Source organism: Neodiprion lecontei, chromosome 7 (genome assembly GCF_021901455.1).
Source record: "Neodiprion lecontei isolate iyNeoLeco1 chromosome 7, iyNeoLeco1.1, whole genome shotgun sequence".
NCBI lineage: Eukaryota > Metazoa > Arthropoda > Insecta > Hymenoptera > Diprionidae > Neodiprion > Neodiprion lecontei.
In genome coordinates this window covers 22,258,605-22,278,267 of record NC_060266.1, presented here as the reverse complement: position 1 = coordinate 22,278,267, position 19,663 = coordinate 22,258,605, and the positions used below count along the sequence as shown (strand labels likewise).

At 41.0% G+C, this 19,663-nt stretch overlaps 3 protein-coding genes across 19 annotated transcripts in view; 2 read left to right on the top strand and 1 right to left on the bottom strand.

Annotated features, from left to right (window-relative positions):
- Positions 1–19,663, bottom strand: part of LOC107220256 — a 192,776-nt gene that overhangs the window by 78,554 nt on the left and 94,559 nt on the right. The window lies entirely within an intron of this gene.
- On the top strand, positions 5,754–11,719 carry LOC124295268. Of its 2 annotated transcripts, none has more exons than XR_006905162.1 (2): positions 5,754–8,033; positions 11,603–11,719. XR_006905162.1 is itself a non-coding variant. In XM_046744658.1 (2 exons), exons 1-2 carry the CDS (start codon positions 6,616–6,618, stop codon positions 8,079–8,081), a joined length of 1,353 nt encoding a protein of 450 aa, XP_046600614.1. In that variant the 5' UTR covers positions 5,754–6,615; the 3' UTR covers positions 8,082–8,533. The 2 variants fall into 2 exon arrangements, 1 of the variants encoding a protein (XP_046600614.1); XM_046744658.1 differs by lacking the exon at positions 11,603–11,719 and adding an exon at positions 8,053–8,533 and having other exon boundaries at positions 5,754–7,939.
- LOC107217443 lies at positions 7,498–12,423 on the top strand. The gene is made up of 2 exons (XM_046744657.1): positions 7,498–7,626; positions 9,282–12,423. Exon 2 carries the CDS (start codon positions 9,308–9,310, stop codon positions 12,026–12,028), a length of 2,721 nt encoding a protein of 906 aa, XP_046600613.1. The 5' UTR covers positions 7,498–7,626; positions 9,282–9,307; the 3' UTR covers positions 12,029–12,423.

The following is a 19,663-nucleotide window of genomic DNA, read 5'->3' as shown; positions in this document are numbered from 1 at the left end:
AATATCTCGTCAAACTTCTCGTTTACGGAAAAAAAAATAACCGACTCAAATCTTTATTCGCTAGTCGATAATCGCGTTTTGTCCGAATATTTCTCGTCGTCTTCGGAATAACACGTAACTATTTCATACGTAAAAATTGTTTCTATCGTGCATGGAACGCGGCGTATAAACGTCCCGTATGGATTCAGGTCCCATTTACATCATCGAGCAATAGGAACAAACCCGGGGCACGTAGAAAATACAGGGAGCGTATGTTACGTGCGAGATTCTTCGGGTGATAAAAATGCACATTTTCTCTTCCCCCCGCGGTTTCATGAGAGGCATAAATGTCAATGGTATAACATACGTATATGTAATATAATGCCGATAGCGGAATAATACATCACTCCACTTTCCCGCCGCCTGTCGTGTCGTCGCTCACGCCAACTTCAAATCCGGAAAATTACCCGCATTTGGAAGAAAAAAAAATTTACAACACTCGATTCGCAAACGCGGAGTGAAACAAGTATCACCAAAAGACAAAAAGAAGGAAAAAAAAAAAAAAGGAGAGGGAGAAAATAGAGGGAAATAGACGTTGTATCGAGATGCGAGAAAAACTTACGCACAAAGTGACAGAATATCAGCAGAAACACCGAATGGCTGGATTCTAGTTTCATTCTTCGCGTCGATCGAAGTCGTTTTATAGTCGTTTATTTGTTATTGTTATTATTATTACGACTGTTGTAAAATTATAGAAAATTGCGAGGGTAAATTGTCGCCGCGCTGTTTCGCATTTGCGCAAAATAATAAGAGACCCGTCAGCCGTCTGTCAACGCATCGTATCTACTAATTTGACAGAAGAATGAAAACAAAAAAAAAAAATACAACGATCCGAGAGAAAAAAAAATTGACAGTTAGGAGATAAATTTATATCTATACGGTGGAAAGAAATTATATTCATTTAATCGGCTGTAAACGTAATATTTTATTTTTTTAAAGATAATTCTGTTCCGCTTGTTTCACTTGAAAATAATCGTGATTGTTAATAACGTTTGTGGAGTGTAACAAAATGTTCAATCAAACTGTGCGCAAAGTTTGACTGACTCAACGAAGTCAAATATTTACTGCATTGTGAAAGAAGTTGACGGTTTTTTTTTAAAGTGTTTGAATTGTTTTATTTAATTGTCAATGTGTTTTATTAATTTAACGTGAGACTATCGATTACGTACAGTTTGAAACAGAATGAGGAAATGGAAAACATGATACGTTTTGAATATTTCGCATTCGTGAATCGAACTGATTTTAACCAAACAGCGATATTTTCGGAACGGCATAAAAAAAAAGGTCGCTACTGCCACGCTTTCGTTTGAAAAAAGACTTTGCGGAAAGTTTTATTTCGGCAGATTTCTCATTGAGAATCTGTTCGGAATAAATGAGAGTCTAAAGTTTGCCCCGACCTCGATGTATCTTCGCGATTCTTCCGCTAGCGGGTTTCGGATCTACTCTTTGGCTTCCGGCCAGTTTTTCGAGCTTGCAAATTTAACCACTGGCGCTAATATCGGTGTAGAAGAATCGCAGTTTCGCGACAATGCCGCGGACTTTACGATTCCGGTTATCCCGGACGCAATGCACGCACGTAAAAATTTCCCACCCTCAACCTTTTGAGTCAAACATTACTGTGCTGAGCCAACTTTTGTAACAAAATAGTTTTCTATGATGTTTTGGAACACTGATTACGAGTCATAAATTCAAAATGGCGGTCCCGATACAATGGACGAAAATTTCAAATTTTATCGAATACGGTGAAAAAGCTCTGTTCAAGGATTTTCGGGATCGTTGATTGTATTCGATATACTGAATTCTCAAAATCTGATTTCGGATTCCTAATCAACGACCCCAAAAATTTTTGGACAGAGTTTTTCCTCCGGTTTCGATCGAGTTTGAAATTTTCGTCCGCCATATTGGAATCCGCTGTCTTGAATTTTTGAAATCTGATTTCAAATTCGTAATCAACGATCTCAAGAACTTGTCTGTTTTTATAAAACAGGCACATGTGCTGAGGGGTAATTTTCTCGGAAATGAATTATTCCTTCAATTTTCACGTTTTTTTTTTTTCAATCAATTTTATTATGTCATATTAGTATAGTGTCAGAAATAACAAAAAAAAAAAGCATAGAAATTAAATATATTTTCAAAGTTCTCTAAATATAGAAAAAAATTGATCCAAAATAGGTGGTGAGAATAATTACCAATATGACTGAAAAGGCTAATTCCGCAGAGCTTTAAGCTCGCGAACGGCGAATAGCAACGAGAATGCGGTGTGACTAAATAATTTTCACCCTCTTTCCGACGTCGTGACGAGGAGTCGGTTACCCGCCAATCAAAATTCATTGTCAAAAATTGGCCGGCAGTCCGGACCGAGAATTTTGGATTCGAGTGGAGCTTTTCAGCTTTTCCGCGAAGCCTGGTGTTCCAATGGTTCGTTAACGGGCGGCGGCTCTCCTCTCCTCTCCTCTCCTCTCCACTCCTCTTCTCCCCTCTCCCAATAGAGTTTCGCACAAGGAAAGCAGTTAATTAACTTGTCGAACAATTCGCCTAGTGGGAAATGAAATCGGCGGCATGGCTGCCATTGCAATGCTCGGATGTTTCCGCGGCTCCGTGCCATCGCGAATTCGGGATAAGGCGAAGATGAGCTCAAGATTCTACGAAGCTGGATCTCGCAGTTCTCGGTTCACGCTTCCTCCGCTCTCGGCTCAGTTTCTGCAAGTTTGTAGCGTCTATTGTCCCCGATTTTGTGCCCCGGTTACTCGAGGAAACGTCTTTGAATAAGTCTTCGGCTAATACGGTGGGAAACAAATCCGTGTCGTATCGCGAATTTTCATCCGTATAATATTACACACCTAAGATATCGAATATCGTTGAAATTTTAGCACCTGATACTGAAAAACTGACAATTATATCGTAAACGAACGAGTTTTTTCGTCATAGTTTTCATAAGCTTTGAAAAGGAAAGAGACGTCGGTTTGTCTGCCCGACAAACTTTCGCTATGATCTCGAAAATGTCTGAGTAGAAAATTTGAAACTGATGGAACATGGCGATCAAATGAAAAAGTATTGAAAGAAGAATTGTAAAAAACATGACATTGGTACCTTTTTTTTTTTTTTTTTCTATGAATAATATATAAACTGGGAAAAATATAATCGTTTATTTAAAAAAAAGTCTCCTCTATTTGTCGGCAAAACATTGATAGTCGATTTATTTCCGGTAGAACCGGAAGTGTCAAATTATAAACTGACTGCATGTAAATTTTTTCATGCCCATAATTTGATTTTGAAATCCTGTAAGTTTCAAGATCTTTTCATCGAGCTGTTTTCTAGATCATTTTTCAGAAGATGACAAAAACTTGACGTGGTAAAATTGGAAAATCAAATATTCACGTCTAAAATGCGTTTTTGATATTAAATAATATGTCTGCTGATTTTCCTTGGATCATCATACTGAAATTGTTATCGCTATTATTGTCGTCGCTATTCGTTTACAATTCCTCTGCTGGGCACTCGTAACTCTGGTGAGAAAAAAAAAACAAACAAAAAAAAAAAAACTGGACTGGACAAAGATAAGATTATAATTGAAATATCGTCAGATTTATCCGAATGAAACGTTAGCTCAATTTATCCAAGCCACGTGATAAGATTGTGCTTAAAGAATAAAAAAAAATTTGTGAGAGAAATTTTTATATCCAGTTACCGCTCAGTCCTTGATTACTTTTATTTTGTTACGACAATCGAGAAATATAGTTCTTGGTAGAAAATGAAAATTATTTTTCTGACTGTTACCGGAAAGTCTAGTATCCGTTGCTATTCTTTGTCATTACGATCACTGTTGCTAGATTTACTTGTAACTGTTGCAAAAATTTAAGGCTCGTGCAACAATAAATTGATGTCAAACGCTTGTTTGACTAAAAAAGTAGAGTAAACATTAGAAACTGATTTTGCGTTGCAATAACCAAAAAAGGATCGACGATAGAGCAAAATTTTTACGCCCACCTCGTTTTTCGTAATTTCAACAATATTCAAACAGTTTTGTTTTTTTTTTAACGATACCTGTTTTACCGAATTTTTCTAGTTACTATAACAAATGAAATTTTTCCCAGTGCATAAAAACTTTTGAAAAAAAAAATTTGAAACTGAGAAGGTCCGACACCGGTCGAGTTGGCGTCGTGGAACGATCCGTATATAGTTACATTCTCTGCGTTGTTTATCGAAAAACGTGGAGCGTAATGCAATCTGCGATGGCTCGGTTCGCCTCCCGAGGGGCGGTGGTTACTTCGAGATGCGAATATGCCCGAAGGTCGAGCTTGCAGCCAACTCGCCCCCCCCCCCCCCCCGTGGATATGAGGAAGTTTCGCCCCCTCCTCGCCACCCCCTTTAACCCCCATCGACGATCGTAGATGGCAACCCGCGCCGTTCCGGGTACCGAATCAACTTTTGTCTATACGCCTCTAAAACGTGACCAAACTGTCGAGGGGCATTGAAATCCGCACCATGAATACATGGCCCGGTTTTCCGATCGCCCCTCGAAACCCCGGAGCGAGTCGTAGGAGCCGATGCGAGTGATCGGAGAGTCGCTACCCTCCTCCCAACCCTTTTTTCTCCTTTCACCCACAGACCCTTAGACCTAGAGGAAAGGACGCTCGATCGACGATTCCTATCACAGAATTCACCTCCCGTTTACACAGAGTGACTTGTTCCAGACCGATTCCCGAGGGGAATTATCAGGGGGAAAGACACGTGTGTTCCTGTGTGTTTAGAACGAAATCTTGCTAGTTTTGACCTGGGGACGATTTCGCGAGGCTCGATCTTGTTGACGAGACAAAGTGAAACTTTGAACGGTCAATTTTATTATGAGATTTTGAACGGTCGAATTTCACTTTTGTTTTTGTTTTTCTATTTTTGGCCATGGGTTGGGTATTTGCCATGCGTCGAAACGATGGAAAAATATATACTCCCCAGTTTGAAGGTTGCGTTTTTAGTCTTGGGAGAAATAACAACGATTTAATAATTTCGCTAAGCACAAGTCTACAGAGATTTATGCACGCGATTGTTGTATGTTGAGTGATATTGAATAGGTGAAAATTAATATTTTTTGAACAAGATTGAAATTGAGAAAAAATCTATGATTTGAATTATTCAGCTGATAAAGAACCGAAACAATATTTTTTTTTTTTGAATAAAAGTGATTTTGAGGCGAAACTGAACTTTGTTTAATTTTTATTTACAATCAGTGTTTGGGAAAATTGGTAATTCTTCTTAAAATCCGAAATATCGATCTGGTTTCTACAAAAGCAGACTTGTTCTGGGTAGTTTTTCTTTCATTATTTACCTGGAAGAAGTGAAATTTTAAAATCTAGAATCCAGACTCAAAATTCGCGTTTGACCGTTGGAGTTATTCAGAGGTTATTTTTGAAGCTGCAGGAATGATTTTTCGGAAACGTTAGAAAAATGAATAGACGTGCAAAAATTTTGCTAACGTGAGATTGGATAACCCTGCCTTTTATTTGAAATCTTGAAAATCTTGTGCATTTGTTCACATCATTATTTTTCACAAATACCTTGAAGCAGATTATTTATTTATTTTTTTTTTTTTACTCATCGATCCCACATGATTGAGAAAATAGCGTCTTGATGAAATTGCGGAGAACTTTCTTCGCAGTAAAATTATTACTCGTCGTGAAATGAAATAAACATTACGGATAAATTATAATTTTTGTTCAGTCAACACCCAAACTGCCCGGGCGAAGCGAAGTTCGGCTTACCCGCAGCAAGAAGGCAGCACTAAGCAGAGCACAGATCACCCGACAATCGATAGCCAATCAATGAATCTCTAGTTCAAATTCACTGACACTTGCGCATTTCGCTATTCTCTGACGTCATTCGCTATGAATTTTCTGATTGGCTCTTAGCTATGGGACATGCTTAGTCTTCCTCACGGGGAAGAAGATTCGTTTTCTAACGGTTTCCGCCATTATTCTTCTTTCGGCTACCTCAAGATCACCTCGTGTTCTTCTCTCAGCTAATTTTTCTAATTGCTTGGCTTCTGTTAACCAAAATTACTGTGTGTAAATTCGCTTTAAATCAATTATTTAATTAATTGTGTTTTGGGTGCATTCGCTGCCACGTGTTACTCTTGGCATTGTATTTATTCGGGTAATTCGCTAACTGTATATAGTGTACAATAAATATCATTATAATTTTTTTGTTTTTTGCCAAATTCAGTGCGCGCAGTTTTTTTTATTTTTCTCTTTTTATTGTGACAAACTGTATCAGACCAGATCCCGAATTCCTCTATTGTTACTCGCTTTAACATTTGGTCCTTCGAGCCGGATCGGTGCTGGTTTGGTCACAATAGAATTGTGCTTGGCTTATTCTCTGGGTTATTTCTCACGTTAACAATTCGTGTTCAGCATTTGGTGTATTCGCTGTGCAGTGCCAATCTGGTGAAAAGCTAAGTGTCAAAGGCATCGCTGGACACATCGGGTGTCGCCTTTGGCGGTCAGTGTACACCGGTACATAGAACTTTTCCGTATCATTTGACCGAAAACTTAGTTCCGGGTCACCAGCACTGTTATTCGCATCATGTCTCTCAACAACAAGGCTGCGCTGCAGCAGGACCGGGTTGATTCTCTGGCCAACATTGATCAAAGACTCACGCCTGAGGCACTTCAGGCGATGTCTCTCGAGCAAGCCATGGCCCAGTTGGCTTTAGTCAATAGAACCGTCGACCGTATTGAGGCCTTGCACGAACGCATTTACGAGGAGCACGAAGAAGTGCTCGAACATGAGTACCACACCGCTCAGGTCTATCAACGTGGTGCAACGCTGTACGGGAGCCTGCAGACCCGCTTGGAAGCCAAGGTGAACTCCCTGAAGGCAGAGGCGACACCTAGGCATGCAGATGCTACACAATTTTTCGCGACTGGGCCATCCTCTACTAAATTGCCTCACATAAAACTACCGACATTCGACGGGGATTATACGAAATGGCGTGGGTTTAGGGACTTATTCACCACCCTCATAATTGATGCCGAGCAACTCACTGGGGCACAGCGCATGTCCTACCTCAAGACGCAACTCAAGGACGATGCACTGGCACTCATCGCAAACGTGCCTCTTACAGACGAGGCATTCCCTGCTGCTTGGGATCTCCTCGTCGCGCGTTATGATAACCCTCGTCGGCTTCTCAACACCTACTTGGAGGAACTCCTCACCACAGAGCCAGTGCCTAATCACTCGGCACCTCAGCTAAACGCACTTGTATTACAGACACAGAAAATTATCGATGCGATGGGAACCTTACGAGTCTCCATTGCGGACTGGGACCCTATCCTGGTTTTCGTCACCCTCAGACGTCTGGTACCAGAACTTAGGGAGGAGTGGGAGAGTACCCTGGGCATCTCGAATGAGCTGCCGGCGTACCAGAAATTACAAGACTTCCTCATCGGGAAGGTACGCGCCTGGGAGATCAGCGCCATCGGAGTCACCTCACGACCAACCTCACCCAAGGAGGACAAGGCTTCAACCTCCAAGCTGCTAAAAACCTCTAGCAAGCCCCCAAACACACGGTCACCCTCACATTCCAGCAAGACTGCAAGTACCCCCTCTGGTTCCACCGCTCAAGTATACTATACACCTAAAGAGGCTACAGATGAACCAGGCATCTGCCAACTGTGTAGGCAAAAGCACTTTATTTTGTACTGTCAGCAATTTAAGGTTGCCTCTGTCGCACAGCGCCGTACTATGGTTCAAGATCATCGACTGTGCTGGAATTGTTTGGGACGCCACCGCTCACAGGACTGCCGCACCACTACAAGATGTCGCCACTGTGGCAACAAGCACCACACGGCCATCCATGAAGAATCTCGGGCTAATCCTCAACCGACTGCTGCTTCGGGCAGCTCAGGTACAGAATAGTCCTATTAGGTCATTCGCTATGGACAGAATTCGCTAACTGCAATTGTTTTCAGGGCTCAATTCTCTGGAAACAATAGCCTTACTTGCTACAGCAACTTGCAGGGTATATTCGACAACGGGAGCTCCTCTGACAGCCAGACTTCTGATAGATCAAGGTTCTGAGCTGTCATTCATGACGAATTCGCTACACAAGAAACTGGGACTTCCTCTGAAATCCGCAAACGTGGGCCTACGGGCCATCGGCAACACATCTGCTGGCCGCACATTGGGCTCATGCACTGTTGAGCTACATTCGCTATATGGGAAGAATTCGCTAAAAATACAGGCCCACATTCTCTCTGTGTTGGCGGTAGACTTGCCGTCATACACCCTTATCGACAAGAAATGGTCGCATCTACTGGGACTGCAATTGGCTGACCCGCAATTTCTGCAGTCCAGACCAATTGACATCATTTTGGGAGCAGCACCTGCAGCTTTCATCATGAATGAGAAGATTCGCAAAGGGCCTGTTGATTCGCCAATTGCTCAGTCAACCCTCTTGGGCTGGATTGTCTACGGCTCAGTCAATCCAACTGCTACAAAATATTCGGCCAATTCTCTGCACGTGTCAGCCGACGAACAGCTACCGGATCTGATCTCCAGATTCTGGGACCAGGAAGAACCGCATGATGAGCAGCACATTCGCTATAGTGAGCAGGAGGACGAATGTGAAGCTCACTTTAGATCCACACATTATCGTCACCCAAATGGGCGTTACGTGGTGCACTTGCCACTCAAGGACAAGGTAGAAGCACTTGGGAATTCACTGAGATCCGCACAATTTTCACTGCGTCGGGTTTTGAAACGGATGAGCACGGACACTACTTACAGTGACCTCTACCACAACTTTATGTCTGAGTACGAGAACATGGGTCACATGAAACACATTTCTATGGCAGATCTACCGGAACAACATTGCTTCCTACCTCATCACGGTGTCCTCAAGGAACAGAGCACTACTACAAAGCTCAGAGTAGTGTTCAATGGATCATGCAACACCTCATCAGGAGTTTCGCTGAATGGGATCTTACACGTTGGGCCAAAAATACAAGTAGACATCTGCGATGTACTACTCCGCATTCGTCGGTTTCCAATACTTTTTGGATCCGACATCACAAAGATGTTTCGGCAAATTGACATAGATCCGAAGGACTGGCCGTTACAGTCCATCCTCTGGAAGACCAAGGACAATTCTCAGCAAGCGTACACCCTCACTACGGTCACATACGGCACAACTTGTGCTCCTTATCTTGCTGTCAGGACTCTACTGCAACTAGTAGAGGACGAAGGATCCAAATACCCGCTGGCAGTAGCTCCAATGACTGAAACCCGCTACGTAGATGACATCTACGGGGGAGCTGACACAGAGACGGAAGCGATTGCAATCGCTAAACAAACCAGGGAACTCTGTGCAGCTGGATGCTTCCCATTAACAAAATGGTCAAGTAACAGCGCTCGGTTACTCGCTACAATGTCACCAAACGATCAACCAGTGAACTCGCTACGGGAAATCGGAGATACTACGGTGAAGGTCCTCGGAGTTGGCTGGAATCCTCACCACGATGTATTCCAGTTCAACTATCACTTGGCTGAAGATCCTCCAGCAACAAAACGGGCAATCTTGTCTGAAATTGCTCGTCTGTATGATCCTCTCGGTTTCCTCGCTCCGATCATCATCAAAGCCAAGGTGATCATGCAAGAACTCTGGCTTGAAAAACTGGGCTGGGATGATCAATTGGCTCCGACACAACTCCACAAGTGGACGGTATTTCGAGCGGACCTCACCAACCTTGCTAACCTCCGGGTAAACAGATGGATTAATCTCAAGGAGAATGTGTCTGCAGAGCTCCACGGGTTCTCAGACGCATCCCAACTCGCTATGGCTGCGGTGGTCTACCTGAAGGTGACGGATCTTCAGGGGAATTCGTCAGTTGCACTTTTATGCTCCAAAACTCAAGTAGCCCCTCTGAAACCACTCACAATTCCACGTTTGGAGTTGAACGCTGCCGTACTTCTCACCAGACTTACTCTCTACGTGCGAAAAACACTTAACTTGGAGCAAATACCAATCTATTTGTGGACTGACTCTGCAGTAACCCTCGCTTGGATACAAAGTCAACCCTCTCGCTGGAAAACTTACGTACGCAACAGGGTTGCGAAAATACAAGACACTCTTCCTGGAAGCCGCTGGACCTTTATCGCTGGGAAAAGTAATCCAGCTGACTGTGCTTCGCGAGGACTGTCAGTTGGCAAACTGCTGAAACACCCGCTTTGGTGGTCGGGTCCAAAATGGCTCAGTTTGTCCCAAGAAAACTGGCCAACTATTGAACCACCTGCTACGACCGCAACTCATCAGGAAGAGAGACCAGGTCTAACCTTCATGACATTCGCTAAAACAGATTCACATCCTCTGCAAATTCTCTTAGAACGCTTTTCTCGCTGGGTTTCGCTGGTTCGAACGCTTGGAATCTGTCTACGTGCCATCAGCCGAATGAAAAAGGTGCCACAGTCCTCACTAGCCACCCCGCTATCTGCTGGAGACCTGGAACCCGCAAAATGGCTACTGGTCAAATATACACAAGGCCAGTACTTCTCATCGGAACTCAAGCTGCTTTCTGACGGGGGATTCCTACCAAAAAATCACCCACTCGCCAAGCTGACCCCCTTTGTCGACTATCACGGAATTTTGAGAGTCGGTGGCCGCTTGAAAAATTCGCTATTGGACAGTCAGCAGAAAAATCCAGCGATTCTGCCTAGATACTCACTGCTGACGTCACTCCTCATCGACCATGCACACAAACGGAACTTTCACGGGGGAACGCAATTGACTCTGGCTGCGTTACGCCAATCCTACTGGATTATTGGTGGCCGCGTACCAGTCAGATCTCACATCTTACGCTGCGTAGTCTGTGCTAGACACCGAGGTGTTCGAGCACAGCAATTGATGGGACAACTGCCCCCCTCTAGAGTGACTCCCGCACGAGCGTTTCTACATACAGGATTAGACTACGCTGGGCCAGTCACTCTGAAAACCCTCCAGGGTCGTGGAGCGAAAACTTACAAGGGGTGGATTGCAGTTTTCGTGTGCTTCACGACCTCCGCTATACATCTGGAACTCGTCACGGACTACTCTACAGGCGCATTCATCGCAGCGTATCGGAGGTTCGCAAGTCGCCGGGGCGTCTGCCACACCATTTATTCGGACTGTGGTACAAACTTTGTGGGTGCAGATGCAACTCTAAGGGCTGAATTCGCATCAGGATCAAAATCACTGGGAGAACTTTCACATTTACTGGCTACAGATGGCACAACCTGGAAGTTCAATCCGCCTGGAGCTCCGCACTTTGGAGGTAAATGGGAAGCTGCCGTCAAGTCTATCAAATTCCATCTCACAAGAACTATCGGAGAGCATCTGATGACTTACGAGCAGCTCACTACGGTGTTGACACAGATCGAAGCCGTGGTAAATTCTCGGCCTCTCGCCCCACTCTCGGAAGATCCTGCCGACCTGGAACCACTAACTCCAGGTCACTTCCTCATTGGAGAACCACTCACCGCTGTTCCGGAACCTTCGCTACCTTCAACAACGGAATCGACGCTAACTGGGTACAAGTTGCTACAGCAACTGTTGCAACAGTTTTGGAGACGTTGGAGCAACGAAGTGCTTCAACGTCATCAGGGCATCTCCAAATGGCATCGGGCGTCCAACGACATCAAAGTTGGCTCTCTGGTGCTCCTCACAGATGAGCGGTTCCCACCTACCAAATGGCCACTCGCTAGGGTAATCGCTATCCACCCAGGGAAGGACGGACATACCCGCGTAGTGACACTGAAGACAGCTACCACGGAATTGACCCGACCAATTGCGAAACTATGTGTTCTGCCCATTGAAGATCTTGACGTCTCAGCCGTCAACCCGGGGGAGAATGTTCAGTCAACACCCAAACTGCCCGGGCGAAGCGAAGTTCGGCTTACCCGCAGCAAGAAGGCAGCACTAAGCAGAGCACAGATCACCCGACAATCGATAGCCAATCAATGAATCTCTAGTTCAAATTCACTGACACTTGCGCATTTCGCTATTCTCTGACGTCATTCGCTATGAATTTTCTGATTGGCTCTTAGCTATGGGACATGCTTAGTCTTCCTCACGGGGAAGAAGATTCGTTTTCTAACGGTTTCCGCCATTATTCTTCTTTCGGCTACCTCAAGATCACCTCGTGTTCTTCTCTCAGCTAATTTTTCTAATTGCTTGGCTTCTGTTAACCAAAATTACTGTGTGTAAATTCGCTTTAAATCAATTATTTAATTAATTGTGTTTTGGGTGCATTCGCTGCCACGTGTTACTCTTGGCATTGTATTTATTCGGGTAATTCGCTAACTGTATATAGTGTACAATAAATATCATTATAATTTTTTTGTTTTTTGCCAAATTCAGTGCGCGCAGTTTTTTTTATTTTTCTCTTTTTATTGTGACAAACTGTATCAGACCAGATCCCGAATTCCTCTATTGTTACTCGCTTTAACAATTTTTGACTATTTTAAAGTGATTGGAAATGAAAACTCGTCGATATTTTCTACAACAGGTTAAATTTCGTAATTTTTTTTGGGTATTACTTTTTCTTAGGGTTTTTAAGAAAATTTTCGTTGTCGACGAATATTTGAATTTGAACAGTTTTCAATATCAGTTTTATTACTACTATCTAGCAACAAAACAAGCAAATAGTATTATTGTTCATCGACTTGTCAACCTCCCTGAGCTGAACGGGAAGTTTGAAAATCCTATTAAATATATCTAACCTGAGTAGTGAAAGGGAAGATTTAAAATATTCCCTTAGATCTTCAAGCCTGAAAGAAATGTCTTAAATTCCGTCTTTCAAACGTAACTCTCTTCTAATTCTATTTTGAGTTTGAGCTTCCGTGTTTTTTTTTTTTTTTTTTTTTTCCACTAATGAGATCAAAAATCCTTTAGAAACTCAACCAGAATTACAAATCTAGTGAAAAATTTTTCAATTTCTTATACCATGATCAAATATGAGATTCGAAAGCCTGGGAAACGATAATTTGCAACGTTTAACCCTAATTGATGACTCTCGGTAAATTTCACCTGAAACATTTTTCAAACTTTTCGCAGAGTCACTTAGTCGTGATAATTTTGTTAAGAAAAACTAAGACACAGAGTTTTTTTCAACGATCCTTAAACAACACCTAGATATTTCTTTTTTTTTTTAGATTTTTAGAACTCATTTTTGAAGCAGAATATCACTTTTTTTTTAAACTGGTCTGAATTTCATTCGGTGTAACTAGTTAGAGACAATTTTTCGCCAGTAACATTTCAGTTTCCGATCTCATTTTCGAATATGACGATTAACCAAATCAGGAAATTTTACACAAGGATGCGTATATTTTCCGACCAAAAGAACCGGGCGACAGGACGAAATCCTTGATGTATATGCGTTATTCGGAGATAAATTTGTGTAAATCGTGCCGAGTCACCGGTATAATAACCATCAACGTGAAAGGTTGCCTGATCCCTGGAACAGCAGTAACGTCCTGTAATTTGATGCTGCCGTAGCTGCCTGGTGTGTTCTATCTGGCGTTTCTATACCACAGTTTTCAGCCTTCAGCTGGTTCAACAATAATTTCACTCAACGAGCTTGCGGCAGCTTTATTGCATGCGCAGCATCGCTGTATCACCCTCTCCTCGACGTTATTAGGTAGCGGAATAATCATTTGCAATGACGCGAATTGAAGAGGAAAATTAATAAAGGCTGTAAGTGCCAATTGGGGAAAAAAAAAAAAAAAAATGTCTCTAGAAAGTATTTTGAAACGTGCCAACGTTTTCTGGGAAAAAACAAATTTCTATTGAAAATATTGACACTCGCAGGCCTTTTTTTTCACTTCTCATCGCCTTAGGCGAATCACATTCTTTTTTTTTTTTTTTTTTCCAACCAAAAGCATGTAATGTTGAATAATTTCTTTGCAAGATTGACGAATTGTTTACTAATCGCTGCTGAAAAAAAACATGGCGAAAAATTAACGAATTACGTGTAAATAAATCGTGACGTAATAAGAAAATCTGACCGGGTTTAACAATGAGAATGAGAAAAATTTGTCAACTTTTTTCCTTCCTTCATTTTCTCCTCAATATTTCTCCCTCTTCTCCCACTGCGGCAATGAAGTACGTGGTAGTTTTTCGCTACGAGTTTGCGGGATCAGGAATCGGATTACTCGACTCGATTTCGTTACCTGGTTTATTTCCTGCAGCTTGAAAACCTCCCCGGTATGGTTCATAGATTATTATCTTTTTGCGCGTGAAGTGATGTGCATAAGAGTCGATTTCCAGCAACGTATTTTCACGCCGGAGACTGCGGCTGTAAAGAATCGCAAAAAAAATAAATAAAATAAAATAAAAAAATTTTACCACCCACGCACTTATTTTTGTTGGTCACTTTTCCTTCCTCAGTTGGTGAAATTCGAGAGGTAATTAAAAATTCCAAGGGTGCTTAGTGCGAGTAAAAAAAAAATTTTCATCCACCCAATTATTCTTGTCGTTTTTTTGTTTTTTTTTTCACTGTATATTTTATTTCTATTTTCAACATCACAAGAACTGTTACATACTTCGTTATTTCAACTGACAGTTTCGAGCACCTTGTACATATATGCACAAATATACTCGTGCGGCAAGCGATGCGATGTTGCGATTCGAGGCTCGAAGCCATGGAGTGAAAAATAAAAGTCAAACTCTACCCGCTCTTATCGATGTTACGTTGCATAATCGCGTTGGAGAATCGCTTTTGCTTGCGCGTGCGTTTGAAACTGAAGTGCAATTTGCACACACGCGTGTACTCAATAATTTATTGTAACAAGGATCCTCGAGCGATTAAAAGTAGGTACCGATAAAAGAGCAACCGATGGACGACGATGAACGAAACGAAGGCGGGAAACGTTTGAACGGAGTCATCGTTTCTTCGTTTAGTCGACGTCACGTCGTTACTTAAACCTAATCGAACGGAAAGGCAGATTATACTTTAAAACGAGGATTTCTAACTCCCATGCAGATAAATTCAAGTCCTTGAAAACACATTTTTAACGATCCAATCTCGATCGTTCCTCTCAAACTCATTCCCAATTTCTTTTTCCCTACCTTTTCCCTCAACGTTTATTCAATGTTTCAACGACGTTTCTCCGCTCTTTGGGTCGTTGGAAAAAATCTCAGTCAATTCTTCTCAAGCTCGTTAGATAAGCCGAACGGTAAGCTTTTTTTTATAACTTTTTTTTTTTTTTTTTTATCAGCTACTCAAGTGCCTTGTTTGAAAACTGTATTAAATCTTTTTACGCGAACAATAAAAACTGTATTCTATGTTTGGACAAAAAAAAAAAATGAAAATTGAAGTAATGCAGCGGTCATTTTTTGTTTGAATTTTTAGTACCGGTTAATATATTTTCGGTTCTCGTCGTGAATAAAAAATTTATTGTAACTCTGGATGATAGAATAAGAATCGATCAAAAAATCAACGAACTTACGTTACATTATATTTTTTTGTTACTATAGCGATAATTTGATGTTGATAAAGCGATGACGCGATCGTAATTCTTTATTCAGCCGAAGAAAATGAAGCAAATTCAATAAACAAAGGAGCGAATGAATACTAATGTTAAAATTTCTAGTAAATATAAAAGAGTAAAAACTACAAATACTCTGAGAAGTTTCTTTGAGCGAATCTTTCTTCGATTCGAACAAGATTTGAAACGCTGTTATACAACTATACTATAAATTTTTTCAAAATTTGATCAACTGTGTAAAAGTTATCGATAGCTTGCATTGATATATCGATGGTAAAAACTTGAGGCGTGTTTGAAAATGTCCGAAAGCGCCAAATTTTGAATTTTTTGGTGGAGAAACTTGAAGTAAAGAAATGTAACTTTGAAGAAACATCAAAGTTTCGTATCGTCCGAAGCCCGACGCTCGAAATTCCGTGAGGTGAAAAATTCCGAATGAGCAGAACTCGGAAAAGTTTAATTTTCCCAATTTTCCTCTGTCGAAACTTTATTTTTCGGAACTTTACTCTATCGGAAGTTAAATTTTCGGAATTCTGCATATCGGAACTTTGAGCCATCGAATTCCCGACCATTCGAAACTTTGTTTCTTCTTGAAAGTTTGCTTTCTTTACTTCAAGTTTCCCCACCATATAATTCAGAATTGGACGCTTTCGAAAGGTTTAAAATTCGGAACTCGAACACCGCCCCAATAAATTGTCCGCTTTTCAGCAATGTCAGACTAGCTTTTGATCGAATCTAATCTGCTCCCTGCATCGTGTAAATTCGGCTTTCTGCGTTATTATAATCTCCGGCGTTTATCGCGTCGCGATAAAAGTTGAATGTTCGTGCTTCGGCAAGATGAGCTTTTCCTACAGCCCCACCGAAACTTTGTCAGGGTTTTGCGAAAGGGGTGCAAGGTAGGTTTCCACGACCCGACCGAGCCGAAGCTCGCGTTCTCCACACCTCATCCTCTTAAGTGGTATTCCGAGTCCGGTCACGACGAGCTTTCCGAGAGGCTTTTCCGGATTTCGGTGAGTTTGTCTTTCACCGACGTATGCGCGTCTGAGTTTATAAGTGTATCTGTCTCTACGTGTCATACAATACATCAGTTACACCTGCACCTTTATAAATTTCTCTATACATCCTGCTGAAACTCGGAAACATTTGTCAACTTTTTACCGCTGGTGTACGTACGTGTATTACAACTTTTGGAAACTTTTTGCCTGACGTTGATCGTGATGCTCGAGTGAATAGGTTTTACAGAAAAAAAAAAAAAAAAAAACACGCAGCTGTAAAACAATCGTAATGACTGTAAAACTTGATGAAGGCTTAAGGGTTATAAATCTAAGTGGTGTTAATCGGTTGAACCGAATTTTTCAAGACAAAGGAATTTACACGCCTACATTGAGAGAAATTTTTAGTTCCGTTTACCGCTCGGTCCTTAATTATTTTCATTTTTCACTACAATCGAAAAATATAGTTCTAGGTAGAAAATGAAAATTAGTTTTCTGGCTGTTACCGGAAAGTCTGATATCCGTTGCTATTCTTTCATATTACGATCACTGTTACTAGATTTTCTCGCAACTGTTGCGAAAATTTATTGCTTGTGCATGAATAAATTGACGTTAAAGCCTTATTTAACTAAAAAAGTAGAGAAAACCGAACAAACTAATTTTGCGTTGCAATTAGCAAAAAAGGATCGACGATAGCGCAAAATGGTTAGACGTATCTCGTTTTTCGTAATTTCAACAATATTGAAGCAGTTTTTTTTTTTAACGATACCTGTTTTACTGAATTTCTCTGGTTACTTTATAGTTATTTATTTATAATTTTTATCAAATGAAATTTTTCTAAGTGTACTTACGTCACCTTACATAAGGAAAAATATGTCGCATCGTTTTGTTCCATGTCCTAATAATAGTTCGCAAATACATTCATTTTTAATATCAAACTCCTGTTGGAATCAAAATAAATCATTAATGTTTTGAATAACTTACAGCGCTCGCTTCGCGATTTTAACATCAGGTCGTGAATTGGAAAAAAAAAAAAATAGAACCGAATTTTGACGAGTGATTATTTTTTTTTCTCGTTCATCCAGTCGAAGTAACGAATCTCATTCGTTCACTCTTACTTTCTTCCTTTTCGACTGTTTACGCGATTGTTCAATTCGTTTTTCCGCAATTGTTTATCGTACAACGCCTTCGTTTCCGAAGTGTGAAATACGGTCCGACGGAAACCCGCAAATATCTGCGTTAAGCTTCGGCCCGATCGAGCAGTGAGAGGAGGAACCGTGGATGATGCGAAATGTGGGGACAGAGGGGGAGGTGGTTGATGTTATCTCGCTCCTGTTTTCCGATAATTATGTTTCGTTCCTCGTTTCAACGACGCTCCAATTTCCTTTTCAAAACGTGTAACGTAAACCGGTGCAAAACTCGAAGGTCCGATCGGGCGTTAAATTGGCTCCCAGGGCCCTCGGGGGCCACTCAGAGCTTCGGTAAAACATGAAACGAAATCCAACCCCCTTCGTTCATCCACCCCCCCCCCCCCCCTCCCTCCCCCGCCTCACCCCATCGTTCGCATTTTCGCCCTCAAAAAACAGAGAGTCGGTTGACGAGGAACAACGTAATGCGACACCGAAATCGAGGAAGGGTTGCGTGTTTAGAGATGTGTAACTTTCGCTCTTCGATTGCCGCAGATTGTCGATGTTCGGAGGTGAAATTATTTCACGCAGGTATCCTGATCACTCCGGGATATTATAAAATGTTTTATCAACAGTTTACGATCGCACGCAACTGCGAGAAGTGATTTAATACGTGTTTTTTTTTTTTTTTTTTGTTTAGGTCGAGTGATAAATTGAATCCGATAAAAATTAGGAACAATACACACGTTCCCAATTGCATGTCCTGAGGGTGATCGGTAATGACAGAGATAATCCTCGAACATCCTTGTCGATTTCTTATGGAAAAATTGTAGTGACGTAGTTTTTTAGAAAGCTTTTGAGAGATGTCGAGTTCGAGATATACGTTATCGAAGTTGTGCATTTTTGATCAATGAGGAGTGACCTTTAGAAATTTTGCCAGGAGAGACAAATTTTCTGATCAAAGATGTATGTTCGCTCATTTTTAGGATAATAATAACAGCGTCGAATATCAGTTGGACAAGATTTATTTACAGAGATAATGCTTACGGAATTATTTGTTCGATTATATAATACAGTGTTGAAGAATTTCTCGGCCTTGTGTTGGATTATGTAGAAAGTTTTTTACGGTATTCAAGATCACAATAAGGAGGGAGAAGTCTAATTTTTTCACGTCTTGATCCTTCTCGGAAGACTAAAAAATTATTTAATGATGTTAAACAGGAGTCAAGATATAGCATTTATTTTTTGATAAGAAAATTGTATCGTAGTCGACTAAAAAAATGTCTTCGAGTTAATTTGCTTGATTTTCAATGAAATCAACAATTGATTAGAAATGATACGATGGGTTGAGCTGAAAACAAGAGACTTCCTCTCGGAATACCAAAAAGGATATTATTTTCAGCTAGGCACCAATTCTAACCTAATATAATCAGAGAATAAGATGTTTTATTCTCGTTGTTGACAACAGAACCTTGTTACCTTAGATTTGAAATGCGCAATTTGATAAAATTGTGAAAACAATAATTCGTACCTCAGTATCGGAAGGGCTGCTTAATTCGAAACGATGATAATGAACCACTTACAATCGATATTCATGAATTTAGAATGTGCGTTGATGCAGATACCGAAAACTTGTTTTTAAAAAATGTTGATACAGTTCACCCACGTATTAGTTATAATGGAAAATGATAAGATTATTATTAATTGAAAATGGTTACGAACTTCGAAATTCTCAGTATTGTAGCACGGGTATCATAACTGAGGCAAGATTAGGGCGTAAAATTACTCGCGAAAAATAAACAAGAGTTTGATTGATGTAAAAACGAACTATTACACCTATTTCGTGTACAATATTATCTTGATGGTTTTGCATGCACGCTTTGACTCAGACTTATAAATAAATACTCAAAATCACGACGAGGAAAATAAATTAGAAAATGAAATTCTTTGATGTCTGAACTACGTCGTTCCAGTTTCACTTACAATTAATCAGCT

What these genes read in the sequence shown, in the direction of transcription:
- LOC124295268 (XM_046744658.1), top strand. Translation starts at nt 6,616, where the DNA reads ATGTCTCTCAACAACAAGGCTGCGCTGCAGCAGGACCGGGTTGATTCT. An exon ending in TGCTGCTTCGGGCAGCTCAG is followed by an intron (nt 7,940 to 8,052) that starts GTACAGAATAGT and finishes AGCAACTTGCAG; the next exon opens with GGTATATTCGACAACGGGAG.
- LOC107217443 (XM_046744657.1), top strand. Translation starts at nt 9,308, where the DNA reads ATGACTGAAACCCGCTACGTAGATGACATCTACGGGGGAGCTGACACA.